This window comes from Oryctolagus cuniculus, chromosome 7, assembly GCF_051225735.1.
Source record: "Oryctolagus cuniculus isolate XC-2025 breed Fujian yellow rabbit chromosome 7, ASM5122573v1, whole genome shotgun sequence".
Classification (NCBI taxonomy): domain Eukaryota; kingdom Metazoa; phylum Chordata; class Mammalia; order Lagomorpha; family Leporidae; genus Oryctolagus; species Oryctolagus cuniculus.
The window spans coordinates 6,586,306-6,603,825 of record NC_142873.1 but is presented as its reverse complement, the minus strand read 5'-3'; the positions used below and the strand labels follow the sequence as shown (position 1 = coordinate 6,603,825).

At 46.4% G+C, this 17,520-nt stretch overlaps 1 protein-coding gene across 5 annotated transcripts in view; it reads left to right on the top strand.

Moving 5' to 3' along the window:
- The window catches only part of ASTN1 (astrotactin 1), a 340,316-nt gene that overhangs the window by 116,845 nt on the left and 205,951 nt on the right, over positions 1 to 17,520 (top strand). For all 5 annotated transcript variants that reach the window (XM_070077167.2, XM_070077166.2, XM_051858230.3 and 2 more), the window contains exon 2: positions 55 to 242. In XM_070077167.2, the coding sequence (XP_069933268.1) occupies positions 55 to 242 (188 nt within the window). The remainder of the gene's footprint in view (positions 1 to 54; positions 243 to 17,520) is intronic.

Below are 17,520 nucleotides of genomic sequence, written 5' to 3'. Positions count from 1 at the left end.
GAAAACTTGGCCTAGACCAAATCCTCACCTGTGCCTTGGGTGTGTGTCCTCTAGAGATCTCGGGGAACACGGAGGACATCCCTTTGGTGCGCTGGAGGCAGCAGTGGCTGGAGAATGGCACTTTGCTCTTCCACATCCATCACCAGGACGGTGCCCCGAGCCTCCCTGGACAAGATCCCACTGAGGAGCCGCAGCACGAATCTGCAGAAGAGGAGCTGAGGATCCTGCACATCTCCGTCATGGTAAGGGCAGCGTGGCCTTGGCCGTTAGCCCTTAGCTTTGTCACCTGGACATCAACAGCCTGAGGCAGGTGTTTACCGCAGTGGTTAAGGCTCGACTTGCCATGCCCGCATTCCGTATCAGGGTGCCTGGGTTTGAGTCCTGTCTCCATGTCCAATTCCAGCTTCCTATTGATTTGTACTCCAGGGGGCAGCAGGTATTCATGGTATTGGGTCCCTGCCTGCCTTGTGAGATAGGGATTGTGTTCTTGACTCCAGGGCATTTGGGGAGTGAACAGATGGACAGGAGGTCTCTCTGTCTGTCTCTCTTTGTCTCTCCCAAATAAAAAATGAATAAGCAAAAATAAAAAGGCTTGGTGTCATCAAATAGCTCTACATAACCCAACTCCATAATGATCACTGATCATGTTAATAAGTAAACTTTGCATTTGTAGAAAGTACACCCACTTGTACTGTAAGCAAAATTTGTTAGCTATTTCTATAGCAGCATTCCCAAACTGTTCTCTCTAGGAAGATGCCCAGCTAGGGAGTAACTTTACAAATCAGAGTTAATATCAGGTAGAGGAATGGACAGTCTTACCAAGGAATCATTCACTGTATCAGAATATCTTAGAGTGGGTGTTCTGTAAGTGTTTCTTAAATAACTGAATCTCCAGGTTGCTTACTGCTGCCAAGCCTTCTTTCTTCTTTCTGCAGCCAGGAAAATCCGGCATCCTGGATTTCTCCCCTCTTATAATTTAGGGAATATCAATAGATACTTGCTTCTCCCCCTTGTCCAGTTAAGAAACCAGCTCTTCTGTTATCTGGAAATTGGAAGCTTCAAGAAAATTAGAAGATTCTTCCTAAAATGGAAAGAGTTGTTTTAGAATGTCACTAGAAACCAAGTGCTACAATGGCAGGCAGGAGTAATGTTTGTGTTTTTTGTTTACTGATATAAAACCCCAACACCTGGAACATGCAAAAAGCTAATATTTAATCAATATTTGTGGAATACATGAGAAATTTCCCAGTGGACACAGGAAATACTTGCTTCACTTGCTATTGTGAGTTTTAGTATTACTGGTAAACCAATATGTTATCTTCTCTTGGGGTAGCCTAGTAACAGGTTGAGACTTTCCTGATTATTCATGGGCCATATGCGCTGGGGGGCATGGGCTATCTCACTGTTAGGGACACTCACCACAGAATGAGTTTAGGGCTTAGTATAATCTTAAACTCATCTATTGTGCTAGTACCATCAGTAATGTTTAATTTTGTATAGAAGACTGAAGGAAGCTGAGTACATTATATATATATATATATGTATATCTAATTTAATGTACATATACATGATTATATATATTTGCACACACACATACATAAATGCTTCTTATCAAAAATTTGGTATGTAAAATATCCCTATAAATCTCTGATAAAATCCCAGAAGGTAAGCTTTCCATCTCTTCCCCAACCAACATACCCACAGATAACTGACTTGATAGGTTACCTGCAGTGCACAAAGCACTTCATTTAACTCTGTGGTAGAGAAGAAAGCCCTTGAACAGTGAATGGTAAGCCTTAACATGGAGATATGGCCAGAAGCCTAGCAGGTAAATGAGATTACTCTGCCTCACATTTACAAATTAACCGAAGACTACCACATGGGCGGTGCAACACACATCCAGCCTTCATCAAAGGTCAGGGTTTCTTCTCTCAGGGAACTCCCTCTTCAGCGTAGGTTGTAGTTTCTGGAGAGTGGTGAGACCAGACAAGTAGGTCAGCTTATCGGGCCTGGCACCAACGGGGTGACAAATGCAGAAGCCAGGCTGTCTTCAGGTGAAAAGAAGGCTGTGGTGGTAGATTTCCCATCAGTAATCTGCCGCCTCTCGTCAACGTGGGAGGAAGTCGTGGCTGTGGGTGCTTTTGCTTTGGTTTGGTTTTCTTTTATTTGGTACAAGACTATATAAAAAACTCAGTCTCTCTCATTCTAAATAAATAAATAAATATTAAAGAAAAGTATATAACAGGGACAGGTCTTTGACCTCACTGCCAACATAACCATTTGACATCTACATCTCATAATCTAGTGTCTGGATTTGAGATCCGGCTCCTCTCTCAATTTCACCTTTCTGCTAATGTGGACCCAGGGAGGCAGCAGGTTTTGACTCCAATAGCTGGGTCCCTGCTGCCCTCATGGGAGACTTGGATTGAGTTCCGGGCTCGGAGCTTTGGCCTAGCCCAGCCCCAGCTCTTGTGGTTGTCTGAGAAGTGAACCTGCAGATGGGAGCCCCGTCTGTGTTTCATTCGCTCTCTGCCTTTCTGCCTCTCAAAATAACTAAATAGAAATTAACTAATTAATGGAAGTTGAACATGTGTAATAGTTCCATTGTGTCTGAAAGATAGGCCTTGAATACTAGGGTTTAAAGACAGGTAATGTGTCAGAAGGTGTTTAGGGCAGGCTGGAGGCATAGTATGGGGTTCTGTAGAAAGACAGCCTGGGCCGCGCCGCAGCTCAATAGGCTAATCCTCTGCCTGTAGCGCCGGCACCCCAGTTCTAGTCCCAGTCGGGGCACTGGATTCTGTCCTGGTTGCTCCTCTTCCAGTCCAGCTCTCTGCTGTGGCCCGGGAAGGCAGTGGAGGATGGCCCAAGTGCTTGGGCCCTGCACCCGCATGGGAGACCAGAAGGAAGCACCTGGCTCCTGGCTTCAGATCAGCACAGCGCGCCGGCCGTGGTGGCCATTTGGAGGGTGAACCAACGGAAGGAAGACCTTTCTCTCTGTCTCTCTCTCACTGTCTAACTCTGCCTGTCAAAAAAAAAAAAAAAAAAAGAAAGAAAAAAGAAAAAAAAGAAAAAAGAAAGAAAGAAAGAAAAGAAAGACAGCCTGAAGCTTGTCTTAATTGTTGCATCATTTGTTCAGGGTAGCAAGGACCCTGCTGTCTATCCTCAGAGTTAGGTGCTCCAGTGAGCTCTCTAGAGCAGTATGTGTGTGTGTGTGTGTGTGTGCACGCACAAGCATGCACAGGTTTGTGGGGGTGGGTGACTTTGAAGACAGAATTATGCTGATCAAGGAGGATAAAGGATTTTAGAAAATAGGTTGTGCCCTTAAAATCTAACAACCCTTATGAGAAGCTTTGCATCACTAATGCTGTTTTTATGAAATCCCTTGGGCAGGGATTAATGTACAGTAGAAATGGAGAGAGAACAGAATTGGCCTTAAACCTGTCTCTAAGACCTTTGCTTTCTATGCACCCATGACAGACCAGCAATGACACTCTATTTTCCAAATAAAACAGAAGATACATTCCTTCTGCTTTAGTTCACGTTGTTCTCTTATTTTCCACCAGCCTGGACCAGGCAGAGTTTAAGAGGACATAGGCAAAGGGAGCGAGAGGGTGGGAAAGCTTTGTGTTGTCCTTGGCTTGACTTCTCGATGCCTTTAGGCCCCATCTCCATGAAGAGTGCAGGAAGGCCTTTGACTCGTGCAGGACAACAGGGGCTCAGGGTGACCTGAAGATGTCAGTATTCCTTCGCATCCTTGTCGAAGACCAGTTGGTCCACAGAGCCCGCTGCAGCCCACCCAGCCAATTCACTGCCTTGCATTCCCATTCCACACCACGCACCATCTTCTATCCTTAGGATTCTATTCTAGAAGCGTTTCAAAGTCTGCAGTGGAGTACCTGCCCCAGCTTAGAAATCAAGCCTGGGGGCATCCCGTTTGAAGATGTTGTTCCCAGGGCCTCTGACGGCTTCTTCTGAAGGGGCTCTGGGATTGGCGGACTTCATCTGATAGACTTTATAGCGCAGTCTTAGGAGGTAACATAGGCAGCTTCTCGAGGCATCTGGAAAGACAGCATTACAAATGTCAGAAGATAGCAAAATCCTTCGACTAGCAACAGTGTTGGGCGGCAAAATGCACTTAAATCTTATTACCTAAAGACTGTTTGGTATGGAATAACAATAGCAGGGCTATTTTTCATTAACTCTAGTGATCAATATTGATTCAGCTTTCAGATTGGATCAAAATAGCATAATTTGAAACAGAGAAAAGTTAAGGTGATTATCAAAACATAAATATGTCCAACCTTTTCTCTCTTGTTAAGAAAATGTATGTTTAAATGCTTAACTGATAATCCTAAGTATTTCCAATATGTGCAGAAGGAATTAATGGTTCCATGAAAACCTTAAAGTTCACATTCCTCTCATTTCGCATTGACAATTTTCTCATCCATATTGCCTCAATGGAGGGACCACTATTTATTTTTATATTTTGCATTCACCATGTTCAGTTTTAAATATAAAATATAAGTCATGGAAGAATGAGAAATATAGGGAAGCTGTTTTTGTATCCTTATGACATTGTGTGAATGAGAATTTGGAAGTCCCCTCTTAAACTGGGACTGGTATAAATGAAATCACAGGTTGCAAGAAAGCCAATACCCTAGATGGGCACTTGGCAATTTAAAACTTTGAAAACCTTTTGCTTTTCTTATTTTTCAATCACATCCTAAAATTTTTGAATTAGTTTTTTTCCAAAGAGGCACCATCTCCTCCTTGCGTGGAATAATTGGATTTCCCTTCTGAAATCTCACATCATTGCTTTGAGGGTCAAATGATGTGTTTTAACCTCTTGCGTGCTTCCAACTTGGCTGAAGAGATTTATTTCAGATTTTGCAAGATAATTGACATTTAGAACGATGAAAGTACACAAGCATACTCTTTTGCAAACTCCCGAGAAAGTGAAAGCAGAAGTGGCAAGTGAAAACCGAGTGTGAGTTTAAACCGAAAGTCAAGGAATTCTTCAGTTAGAACACCAGTTTTTCACCTCATAGAAGACCAGGTTTTAATATGATTTACATTAGATATTCAGACCATGTAAATTTAAATTTCCATATTGTACTTTTGCTAATTTACCATACGATGTACATTTTTCTTCTTAAAGTATGCAAGAGAATCTAATGGTGCATAATAGGGCTTAAATGTATTATCTATACATTTCATCTTTGAAATTACAGATGACAGTGTTAATAGATTCCCTATATGCATATAGGTTCATTAAGTACATTATTCACAGCAAGTAGCCTTTCAAAATATGCTTTGGATATATATATATATACACACATAATTTTCTGTAGTGATAACCCCCACACATATAGAATATCTTTTGCAGTTCAGCCTTTTTATGTGCAATCCACAATTCTAGGGGAACGAGTCATGGAGCATCTGTGTTTTCCCCTAAGCGTTTTGTCAACAGACCCCGTCAATCAGCCCTGCGCCCTGCTCAGAACCACTTGCTCTAGCTGTGTGAAGCCCACTGGCCAGTATCTGCACCTCCTGTGGCCTTTCACTGCTGGCTGCCAACAGAGGTCTCAGCCTGTTCCTAGGCTCCGTGTTTCTGGGCACTGAAGGTAAATTCAAGGCACAAAATTCTCTCTTGGGAAAGACAACAGAGAGAAGAAGGTTTGGGGAGAAAAGAGGCCATAGATGCTATTGGAGTCCCAGCACCCAGCCATCGGAATGGATGTTCTAAGGCAGTTCCAGTCTAGAGAAGTAAAACTGGGGGCCCAGGTAGTACAGAACCCAGAGGACACACCCAAGGAAACCTTTAGCATTGTGTTTGCAGGGCTACAAAACACCCCATCTTAGCTCTTTCTGTTGCATTTAAATTCAGCCCAGCTGCCTGAGCGCCACATTCTACTTTGCTTGAGGCTGTGCCTCATTTCACGCCTAGAGTACAGCAACTTCCAGGGTAGAGAAAAGCAGCTGGCCGGCGCCGTGGCTCACTAGGCTAATCCTCTGCCTTGTGGCGCCTGCACACTGGGTTCTAGTCCCGGTTGGGGTGCCGGATTCTGTCCCAGTTGCCCCTCTTCCAGGCCAGCTCTCTGCTGTGGCCCAGGAGTGCAGTGGAGGATGGCCCAAGTGCTTGGGCCCTGCACCCCATGGGAGACCAGGAGAAGCACCTGGCTCCTGCCTTCGGATCAGCACAGTGTGCCGGCCGCGGTGGCCATTGGAGGGTGAACCAACAGCAAAAGAAGACCTTTCTCTCTGTCTCTCTCTCTCACTGTCCACTCTGCCTGTCAAAAAAAAAAAAAAAAAAAAAAAGAAAGGCAGCTGCAGCAGTGCTAGTCACCGTGTGTCACAATCAGGCACTTATTCAGTGCTCCTGGACACAGGAGAAAGGGCTACCTGCTTTTGGTTTGGTCAGCACCTTTGGCCGTCAGCAAATTTGTTACAAAAGTTCATGAGAACAACCATTAATTAGGGTCACTTTCCCATCTTTATGGCCAATTAATATTATTTGTTTAACTTGGGATGCCCTAATTTATCAGGTCTGGTCCTTCTGAAATTTATGAAACAAATGGAAGAGTCAGGCTTTATTTTTTCCCATGAAAGTCAGAAGTAGAAGGGTGAAAAGGCAACTCCTGATTCAGTTCAGGAAAAACCTTTATAGCAATTCAAGCAACAATGATGTGGGACAGCACTGACTTACTGGTTATACTTATCTGCCACAGCCATCACTGTGCATTTTGTCTAAAAATTATGGGTAAATTCCTAAAAACCACTGTGGATAAGCCTGGAGATGCCAGGGTCCATTTGGGGATGATGCCCATTACCAAGTAAGGTTTGGCCTGCAAAACTCCCTCACCTGGCACCATCGGATAGAATGGCATCTATTGCTGGGATGTATTAGGTGCATATGAGTTATTTTTCTGTGGCTCATGCATTTTCCTCTTGTTTGGTGGCTTCCACGTTTCTACAAAGTGGGAGCTGGGGTGTGAAAAGAAACACAATTCAGAGTTGGAAGAGTTGGCTTCAAATCCTGGCCACTTCAGTTCATTTGCTGACATCTTGGAGAACTTCATTTCCTCATCTGCAAAGCGAATGCTTTGGTTAGGCTTTTTGAGAGTGGAGATCCACTCAGGACTATTTTGTGGTGGAGTTGGGGCAAAAGGACCTAGCACTCTCTTGACTCTGAAAAAGTCCATAAAGCAGATTGCCATGAAGACTGGAACTGGAAGGTGATTCAGGATCCAAGTCATCTCATCAGCCCCGTCTCCACAGTTTGTGGCTTGGCTCTTGCACCTGCTTCTAGTACTCCCGTTGCTGTGAATTAACTTCTGTGGGCGTCTGCTCTGTGACTCTCCATTTCAGTGCTTTTGTATATTTGAAGTCCTAGTTCATCATTACCCCTTCTGACTTCTCTCAACTTCACAGTGTTTCCAGCTTGGATGTTACTGCTGCCAGCTTCCGTTCTCCCTCCTATGACTTAGTCCAATTCTTTAAGGGGAGGTGCAGATGAATCTAGATAGTTACCATAGGTCCTGTTTGTTCAGAGTTTTCAGACCAAGTTTCTCATCGGTGGCTGTAACCCTAACCTTCTCCCTGTTGGGTGAGTTGTGGGGAGGCGCGCTTATGCCTCACACTCTTGCCCCAGGCGTGGCTCAGAATCATTTCCAGTAGTAGAAACTGGAAAGTGGTGATTTCATGACTCCTTTGTTCAGCACAGCAAGCATTTTGAAATCTAATTTTTAGAAATGTTGTAAGGATCAAATGATTTCAGGATATCATTGTATCATAATCACCATTACCATCAAAATCTTGTTTTGCACCAGCTGTGTGCCAGCACTGTTTTAAGTGCTTTCAACATGTATTAGCTAATTGTTTAATTCTCACCAAAAACCATGAGTAGGATTTGTTGTTACTTCATTTTACAGATGAGAGGACTGAAGCGTGGTCAGGCTCAGTGACTCACCTGGAGTTAAGCAACTATTAGTTTGCAGGGCCAGGATTTCAATGGAAACAGTAGGGGAAGTCGAGGTTCTGTACTTTGAGACATGCCCAGTTCAGCTCCTAGCTCACAGTGGGTGCCCATCCACATTTATTACTGTCCTTTTGCCAGGGTTGTTGCCCCTCTTGTCTGTTGAGATCCTCTGACACTTTTCCCAGTATAACTTCAGCAGTAAGAACTCCGTGAGCACTAGGACCCACAACTGTGGTGGAGCACAGATCTCTCCTCCTGTGGCTACCCCAGGAGCTCATCCCAAAAGCTCAGATTCTGTTAAGCTCGGCTAAGCCCACCTGCTAACCTTGGCTTCTGCTATACCATCTCACAGCTGGCAGTTGGTTTATTGGCAGGAAGGGAGAGAAGGTAGTTGGGAAATTACAACCCTGAAATTGTGAAAGCCATGTAATAGTAAACTTAGGCTTCTCCATATATGTACTCCCATCACTTTTCAGGGATTTTTTAAAAACTAGCAAACTGTTTAAAAAGTGTTAGAGAAGTGTCTCCTTATCTGTAGGGGAGACAAGAACCCCAGTGGGTGCTTGAAGCTGCAGATAGAACTGAACTCTATATTGACAGAGATTTTGCTTTACATACATACCTATGATAAAGTTTAATTTATTAGACAAGTCAGATAAAACAATAAAATAAAGCAAATATTAACAATGTGTTGTAATAAAGTGGTATGGATGTCTCTGCCTCTCTCTCTAAATGTCTTATTGTACTGTATCTTCCTTTCTTCTTGTGATGTTTTGAGATATATGATGCCTACCTGAAGAGAGAAAGTGAGATGAGTAGGCATTGTGATAGAGTGTTACCATTTGCGTACACATTAGAAGGAGAATTTTCTGCTACTGGTGGTCCTGAGTTTCAGACTGGGAAAATGAAACTGTACCAAGTGAGACTGTGCATAAGGAGTTAGGGGGAGGCTACTGGATTAATCCATCAGTGATTTAAAAGAACCATTGACTCATTAATTCATTTAGATATTGTTTCTTTTATTTAACAGTATTTTCCAGACATCAGTTTTTTTAAGCTACTAAGTAGATAGAAAATGAGTAAGACAAGGGTCTGCTTCCAGGGAGTATTTAATCACATTATTAATACTGAGCAGTTGAGGATTGCCCTTGGCAGAACTGAGAGCCCAGTGGAGTGTCTATGTCTCTTCCTGTCCCTTCTGCTCTTTACAATTCTGAGATAATTCAGAAAGGGGAGCAGTTGATTGGCAACAGGATCAAGCTTTGCAAAACCCGGTCAGAGGTTGGCTCTGGGAAGCACAGGTCATTGAGAAGCCAGTGAAGACTCCAAGTTCTGTGAGACTGATTTTACTGAGGTAGTTCGCAGCAAGGGCTTTGCTCTCAGGCAAATCGCAATCCTGGTTCTGCCATTCACTAGGATTTTTAGTGACCTTGCACAGATTGCTTAATCTCGCTAAACTCACTTTCCTAATCCACCAAATAGGAATAATAATAGGCTTACTCCATAGGGCAGTTTTGATGATTAAATGAGGAGATTCTTATGAAGTACTTCCTACAGTGCTGGGCCCTTGGGAAGTGCCCAGCAAATATGTGCTGCGTAAACCCTTGGGATGCCACGCAAGCTGCCTGCAACAATTCTGCAGGCAAAGCGTCACCCAGGGGCCCCACCACCTTAGGGAAACAGCAAAGCAGCTGGGATCATAGCAACATCCTATAGGAGTCCTAGAGGAGCTGTGTTCAGGGAAAAGACCAAGGCAATTAGGGACGTCAGAGCAACAGAAGACACTGGATGTGAGAGGCCATGGGATGCAATCACGCACATTCAGGGCACTATTAGGCCATCTTTGTCTCATTGTTTATAGGGTTTCCTAGCAGGCATCCTATAGTTTAGGATGATAATCCCAGCTGTAACTTCCCTGGAAGAACCTCATTATTTTCTAATGCAACCCAATGATGTCATTATGGGAATTCTTGTCCTGACCAGGTGTCTGCCTCTACAAAGATTGTTATGCAACATTCCCATGTGCTATAGGGAAAGGAAGGCATAGAACAGTGGGTGAAGCCTTGGTCAGCACTGGTTAAAAAAAAAAACACTCAAGGAGTTTGCTTCCAGGAGCTCTTATCTTTTCTCCAAACCATGTTGTGATTCCTTTCTCCTCTGCCCATCCCTAACATTTTGGGATCTACTCACAGATCTGGGTCACCTTTAAATCTGACTTCAAACCCACATCCCTGGGCCCTGGCCAGAGATAGACTTGGTCATCACAGATCACAGATGTAGCCTGTCACATATCCACAAGAGAACTCTAGACAACGGCATTTCCAGGTTTAAGCCTGGACTAGCTCTGTCTCGACTACTCAGTCACACCCAGTGCAGTGCCCAAGAAGTCTCGCATCATATAGAAACAAATGGGTGTTTCTGTGCTCCAGTAATGCTTTATTTCCAACAACAGGCAGTGGGGTGTATTTGGCCTGGAGGCCACAGTTTGCTGACCCCAATCTAGGACATGCTCTTCATTTTATTTTCAGATCCTAAACAGACTGAAATGTAGCAACTTCATAGAAGCCTGGGGTCCTATTTTCAGCACGAAAGATAATAACTTGCTAGTTTTATTCAGACCACTGGTAGATTGATTATAATTGTCACTTAAGGCTTCCATGGACAAAGATTATTCCTGCTAGAAATTCAAGGCAGGTGGTAATTCACAAAACCAGGTGAAATCTAAACACATAGCCTCTCCTGAGAGGTATTGATGGGTTTTGCAAAGACAGATGTTGATGAAAACAAAACTATAAACAGACTTGACAAGAGAAATATAAACAGGATGCTTATTAGCAAAGATGCAATTTTTTCTTCCCTAGCAGGTTGATGGCTCCTGCATGGCCTCTATTCTGAAGGACACAGTAGACTTCCGTGCAATGCCCGGATCTGTTAAAAAAACACCTTTAGAACCAATACCTCACACAACCAAGTAAGAATGGAAGTAGAATTATGCTCCCAGATGTGATGCCGTAACAAAGCTGGTTTGGGTTGGAGACGGATTCAGAAGGTCTTTGAGAATCAGTGGTGGCTCTCCCATCCGTGCTGCTTGAGGGTGCACAAAGCATTTTGAGGCATCACTTAATAAAATCAGGTGGTGATCATTTTAAATAGCTGCTGAGGCTCAGTGAGCATGCTGCACACACGAGAGGCTGATGTCAGGAGCCCTGTCCCCACCCTTGGGGTGGTATAGTGGTCTCCATGATACGCCCGGGAAGGTCAGGTGCTTGTTGGCTGCTGCCTTGTTATTTATGATTTCCTCCTCCTGGTACCTCTGTGGCTGCTGCTGACATCTATGAATAGCAATGGAATCGGAGCCCTCAACGCGGGATGAATCAGATTGTCAGTTTACTGCAATGTCACACTGCAGCTAACACGAGTGGGTGAGTCCCCGAGTCGTATCTGGGACCTGCTGGGTTCTGGATCCCATCATAATGTTCAGGATTTGTACAGTTGCTTAAAGGGGCCTGAGATGTGAGTTCTGGCTGCCTATACCATAAGGAAGCCAGAACTGTATGGGAGGCCTGCGTGGGTATCCAATAGCACACGCTCATTACAGAATTCAGCTGTCATTTCTCCCTTCCTATATCTCTATTGTCTGGGGAAGCAAATGGAAGACCCTGGGACCAAGTCCTGTAGACACTTGGGATTTGTGAGAGTGAATCTGTTGGAATTTGTCATTTGTGAGCCGTAGACACATCCTGACAAAGTGAGGCAAGCTGTCGCGCCAGGGCACTCTGTAGGGCTCTGCACACCGATGACGTGCAGTGGGAGCAGCCCTCTTTCATTCCCTAAAGGTCTGGTGTGTCGACATGCAAGTCACCACCCTCGGGCTGCTTGTGTTGGTCCCTAGCCCCTCAGTCCTCGGAGCTCTGGAGCTCAGTGCCAGCGACTCCGGCCTCCCTCGGGCATGTTCAGCCCCGGACTCCACCTGGATGAGGACGAGGCAGCAGCAGCAGGCTGGATGCGATATGTGTTCTCGAAACGTTAGGCATTCATGATCGTTGTTCCTATTTTTTATATAATCTGTATTAGTTTTCTGAATATTTCCATTTCAATTGGTTGGCTTTCCTAGTTTAAACTTCCTTCAGTCTTACCTGAGATGAAAATACCTTTAGGAAAAATACTTTCAAAATTTTTATTTTTTTTAATTCGAAAGAGAGGAGGAGAGCACTCCTTAATCTGCTGGTTCACTCCACAGATATCTGCAATAGCCAGAGCTGGGTCAGGCCAAAGCCAAGAGACTGAAACTCGGTCTGCATTTTCTATGTGAGTTGTGGGGACCGAAGTACCTGAGCCGTCACCTGCTGCTTCCCAGGGTGTGCATCAGAAGGAAGCTGGAATCAGAGGCAGGACTTGAACCCAGGCACTGGAATCAGAGACAGAACCAGGACTTGAACCCAGGCACTCCTGTGTGGGATGTGGATTCCCAAACAGCTTCTCAATCACTGGACCAAACGCCCGCCCAGAAAAGTGATATTTGATAAAATACATTTGTTCAACACTTTGCCAGCAGTTGGCATGCCGTGTACCAGGAGCACAGAAATAGGCTAGATCCTCTCCCTTGAGAGTTCCCAGCTAGATGCCCTCACAAGCTGCCTCTGGCCTTCACATTCTAAGAACGGTAAGGAAGTGACAGTATGGGATGCCATCGATTTCCAGGTGACACAGATGGGAAAGGAACGCATGAAGCAATGTTCTTTCCTTCCCCACAGAACCTCTGCTTCTATTTTTGTCCAGTTATGGACATGAGATGGGGAGAATGGGCTTGTGTGGCTACAGGTCAGGTTGGATGGAAGAAATTCCATCCTGGGAGGGAGCTGTCAGTCCCCAGCTGTGACCCTCTGGCCATGAACCCTTCACACGGTCCCGTGGGCCTCTCTGCAGGAGGCTACATTTGCTGACCAGCTGGCCCAGGACACCCAGAGCTCGGCCAGCTCCTCCTTGTCTTCACCAGGCAGGCAGGAAGGACTCTGGGAGCCTCCCGGATCTGCCTCAGCATGGAGTGGCTGAGGACAGGAAGGACTACGGGAGCCTCCTGGATCCTCAGCACGGAGTGGCCGAGGACTGGGAGGGAGCAGGCTGAGATGGGCATCCAGCCTCCAGCTCTGTGGAACTTGGTACTGGGACATCTCCCACTCTGGAGGACTGAGTCTTCTAACAAGAGGACATTTGTCCTGCCTCACATGATGTGGCTGAAGCCAGGCAGCCCATTGGTGGTTCCACATTTCTTTTCTCCTTCTTCTTTTTTTTTAAATATTTGTTTGAAAGACAGAATTGAGAGAGAGAGTTCTTCCATCCGCTGGTTCACTCCCCAAATGGCAGTAACAGCTACAGCTGAGCAGATCTGAAGCCAGGAGCCAGGAGCTTCTTCCAGGTCTCCCTCATGGGTGCAGGGGCTCAAGGACTTGAGTCATCTTTTACTGCTTTCCCAGCCCATAAGCAGAGAGCTTGATCAGAAGTGAAGCAGCCAGGACTCAAACCGGAACCAATATGGGATGCCAGCGCTGCAGGCCGGGGCTTTAACCCGCTGCACCACGGTGCCGGTCCCAGTTCCACGTTGCTTTCTCCTGCCGTGGTTCTCAAGACAGCAGTTTGGGAAGGAAAATTCCCGATAGGATGTTGGGCTCTGCCTGGCCAGAGGACCTGCAAAGCAGCTCCCGGTCTCCCGTTCAGGTGGGTCCCACTGGCGCTGCCTGAAGAGGGCAGCCAAGGGCAGGTCCGTCCGGATTGTGGGAGCTGAGGCTCTGAGACTCAGGGCCTGTTCCCTGCCTCCTTCTTCTGCACTCCGGGACGCTCCAGCCTCTGCTGAGGCTCTGAGACTCAGGGCCTGTTCCCTGCCTCCTTCTTCTGCACTCCGGGACGCTCCAGCCTCTGCCCTTAGCTGCCCGTCTCAGTTCAAGCCCGACTCTGAGACTCGTTCACCCCCGATTTAACTGAATGAATAGTTGGAGTGGGAAGCGGCCGCAGCAGCCGCAGCAGCTCCCCCTGAGTGATGCTGTACCTGTATTGCAAGGCCTGTGTTTAGCAACCTTAATGCAGCTGCAGCTCGTTCCACTGCAGGTCACGGGGACTGCTTAGAAAGCAGAGTTGGAAGGAAAACCACAATGTGGTCAGTTGACACTCGCCTACACAAACAGTGCACTGTCATTGTTTGGGAACAGATAGATCCTCTTTATCAATGTCCCTGTGCCCACCATGGCTGAGGGATTCTCCTCTGTGCCCTCCCTTTCACCCAGTTCTGCTCATGCTCTTTCCCACAGGTTTCTGGCGTCTACTCCAGGGCCATGGCTAGTGGATCACCTGCCCACTCATCTTCCGACTTGCTCCCTCTCGCTGTCACCAGACTGTTCCTATTAAATGCAGCATGAATTACGTCACGTTGCTGGTGAAAACCCTTGGGGAGTGGGGAGTTCCTTCCACTGCAAAGTCTAAATTCCAAGGAGTCCAGTTCTGCCTCCCCCTGTCTGTTTTAGCCAGTGCCACCAGCTCAGTTCTGCTACCTGGATCCCCCTTGCTGTTTGATTCACCCACAATTTCACAGACTGAAGATGGCCGTGTGGCTCAAAATGTCTTTCTTCTCCTCTTCCTACTCTTTTTGAAATTCAGCTTTAGTATGGGCATTTGGGACAGCGGTTAAAACAGTGCTTGAGATGCCCATGTCTCAAGTGGAGTGCTTGGGTTCCAGTCTTGGCTCTGCTCCTGACTTCAGCTTCCTGCTAAGGTGACCTCTGGGAAGCAGCAGGTGATGGCTCAGGTTATCAGGTTCCTGCCACTCAAAGGGGAGACCCAGGTTGAGTTCCAAGCTCCTGGTTTTAATGTGGTCAAGTCATGGCTATGATGGGCATTGAGGAGTGAACCAATCGATTGTATCTCTCTCTCTGTCTCCCTCTTTCAAATAAATTAATTAAGAAATAAGTTTTACCCCAGGACTTCTAGGAAAACATTCCTGTCCCTCCCCTCTGGGCTGGGTTAAGTAGTGCTATGCAGTTTCTGGTGTATATTTATTTTTCTCTCCTCTCCCCATCTCTCCCCTCCCCTCTCTCCCTCTCCCCCTCTCTCCATCCCTCCATCCCTCCCTTCCTTCCTTTTTATTTTTCTTCCTTTTAAAGATTTATTTAATATTTATTCGAATGTCAGAGTGACAGAGAGAGATCTTCTACCCACTGGTTCACTCTCCAAATGGCCATGATGGCCAAGGCTGAGCCAGACTGAAGCTGGGAACCAAGAGTTTCATCCGGATCTCTCACATGGGTGCAGGGGCTCAAGCTCTTTAGCAATCTTCCATTGCTTTTCCCAGGCCATTAGCAGGGAGCTGAATTGGAAATGGAGCAGCCAGGACATGAACTGGTGCCCATATGGGATGCCAGGGATGTACACTGCAGCTTTACCCACTATGCCACAATGCCACAAAGCCACCCCCCCAACTCCTTCCATGAGTGTTTCTGGATTGTTCTGTTCCATGCACAACCTTGTCTCTCCCTTGCTGGAAACTCCTTGTTGGAAGGGGCTGTGTATCTGTACCCTAGGAGAAGACCCAGCCTTGTGCTGAGAAGGCAGAAGGGACTTCTGGGGAATGAACGAACTACTTGGTGAGGAACGCTGAGCAAATCTGACAGATTAGGAAGGTGAGGGTCAGAGAGGCTGAATGAGTGACTGGTAGGTCAGTGCAGAGCAAGGACTGGAGCCAGGTGACCAGTCAGTGCCCACCTGTTTGGCAAGGCCTTGAATGGACTGTTCTGTTCAGATCTCCTCTCTGGTGTTGTGACTGTCTTTTATTTTTTTTTTTAAAGATTGATGCATTTATTTGAAAGGCAGAGTTACAGAGATGGGAAGGGACAGAAAAAGAGATCTTCAATCTGCTGGTTCACTCTCCAAGTGGTGTCAACAGCCATGTCTGGGCCAGGCTAAAGCAAGGAGCCTAGAACTCTATCCTGGTCTCCCGTGTGAGTGGTAGGGGTTCAATTACTTGGGCCATCTTCCACTGCTTTCTCAGGAGCATTAGTAGGGAGCTGGATTGGAGGTAGAGCAGACAGGACTTGAAACACATTTGGTGACTTAACCTGCTGTACTACTCTATCACTATACCACAACGCCCGTCCCTTGACTGTCTTTCTGAACCAGACCCTCACCTCTTTGCCTCCCTTCACACACTCTTGGAACAGGAACCTTAGAGAAAGCCTGCCACACACAGCAGATGTGGCTAGGTCACAAGACCATCTCTTTCCACTTCTCACTCTGTCTCCCTTTGTCTTTCTATATATTGAATACATGTTTATATGTATGTATATAATTTTTAAGAATTGGAGGTGTAGGGGCCGGCACCATGGCTCACTTGGTTAATCCTCTCCCTGCGGCGCTGGCATCCCAAATGGGTGCCAGGTTCTAGTCCCGGTTGCTCCTCTTCCAGGCCAGCTCTCTGCTGTGGCCCGGGAAGGCAGTGGAGGATGGCCCAGGTGCTTGGGCTCCTGCACCTGCATGGGAGAACAGGAAGAAGCACCTGGCTCCTGGCTTTGGATCAGTGCAGTGCCGGCCGTAGTGGCCATTTGGGGGGTGAACCAACAGAAGGAAGACCTTTCTCTCTGTATCTCTCTCACTGTCTAACTCTGCCTGTCTAATAAAAAAAAAGAATTGGAGCTGTAGTATAGTGGGCTAAGTCTCCCCCTGCATCACCAGCATCCCATATGGGCACTGGTTCAAGTCCTGGCTGCCCCACTTCCAATCCAGCTCCCTGCTGATGGCCTAGGAAAGCAGTGGAAGATGGCCCAAGTACTTGAACCCTGCACCTCTGTTTGAGACCCAGAAGAAGTTCCTGGCTCCTGGCTTCAGATGGACCCAGCTCTGGCTGTTGTGGCCATTTGGAGAGTGAACCAGTGGATGGAAGACTCTCTGTCTCTACCCCCTCTATCTGTAACTCTGCCTCTCAAATAGATATATAAATCTTTTTAAAAATGATCTGGAGCTGAGAAAATTAGTGCAAAGGATTTGCAGAGTGAGGTTTCCCACTTTGAGTGTTATGAGGCATAGTGTAAGGCCTGGTGTCCCCGTCCATTTTCTGCTACAACTGAATACCTGGGATGGACTAATTTACAGAGGCATTTATTTCTTAGAGCTCTGGAGGTTGGGAAGTCCACGAACAAAGTGCCAGCAGCTGGTGCAGACCTTCTTGTTGCATCATTAACAGGACACAGGGCAGCACATGGTGAGACAGAGCAAGCGGGCAACTTGGGTTGGTCTTCCTCTTCTTATTGAACACTTTTACCATCATAGGGGCCCCATCCTAAAGACCTCATCCAATCCTGATTACCCCTCAAAGGCCCTACTTCCAAACTCCATTCACATTCACGTTTAAAGATTGAGTTTCCAACATGGGAACTTCCGAAGGACACCTTCCAACCACAGCCACCTGGGTGAGACCACAGTATGGAGGGCTCCTTCCAAGGCTGAGAGTCTGGGCAGTCCCTACCCAGCCTGCTGGGCAAGGCCAACAGCTTGTTGTTTGA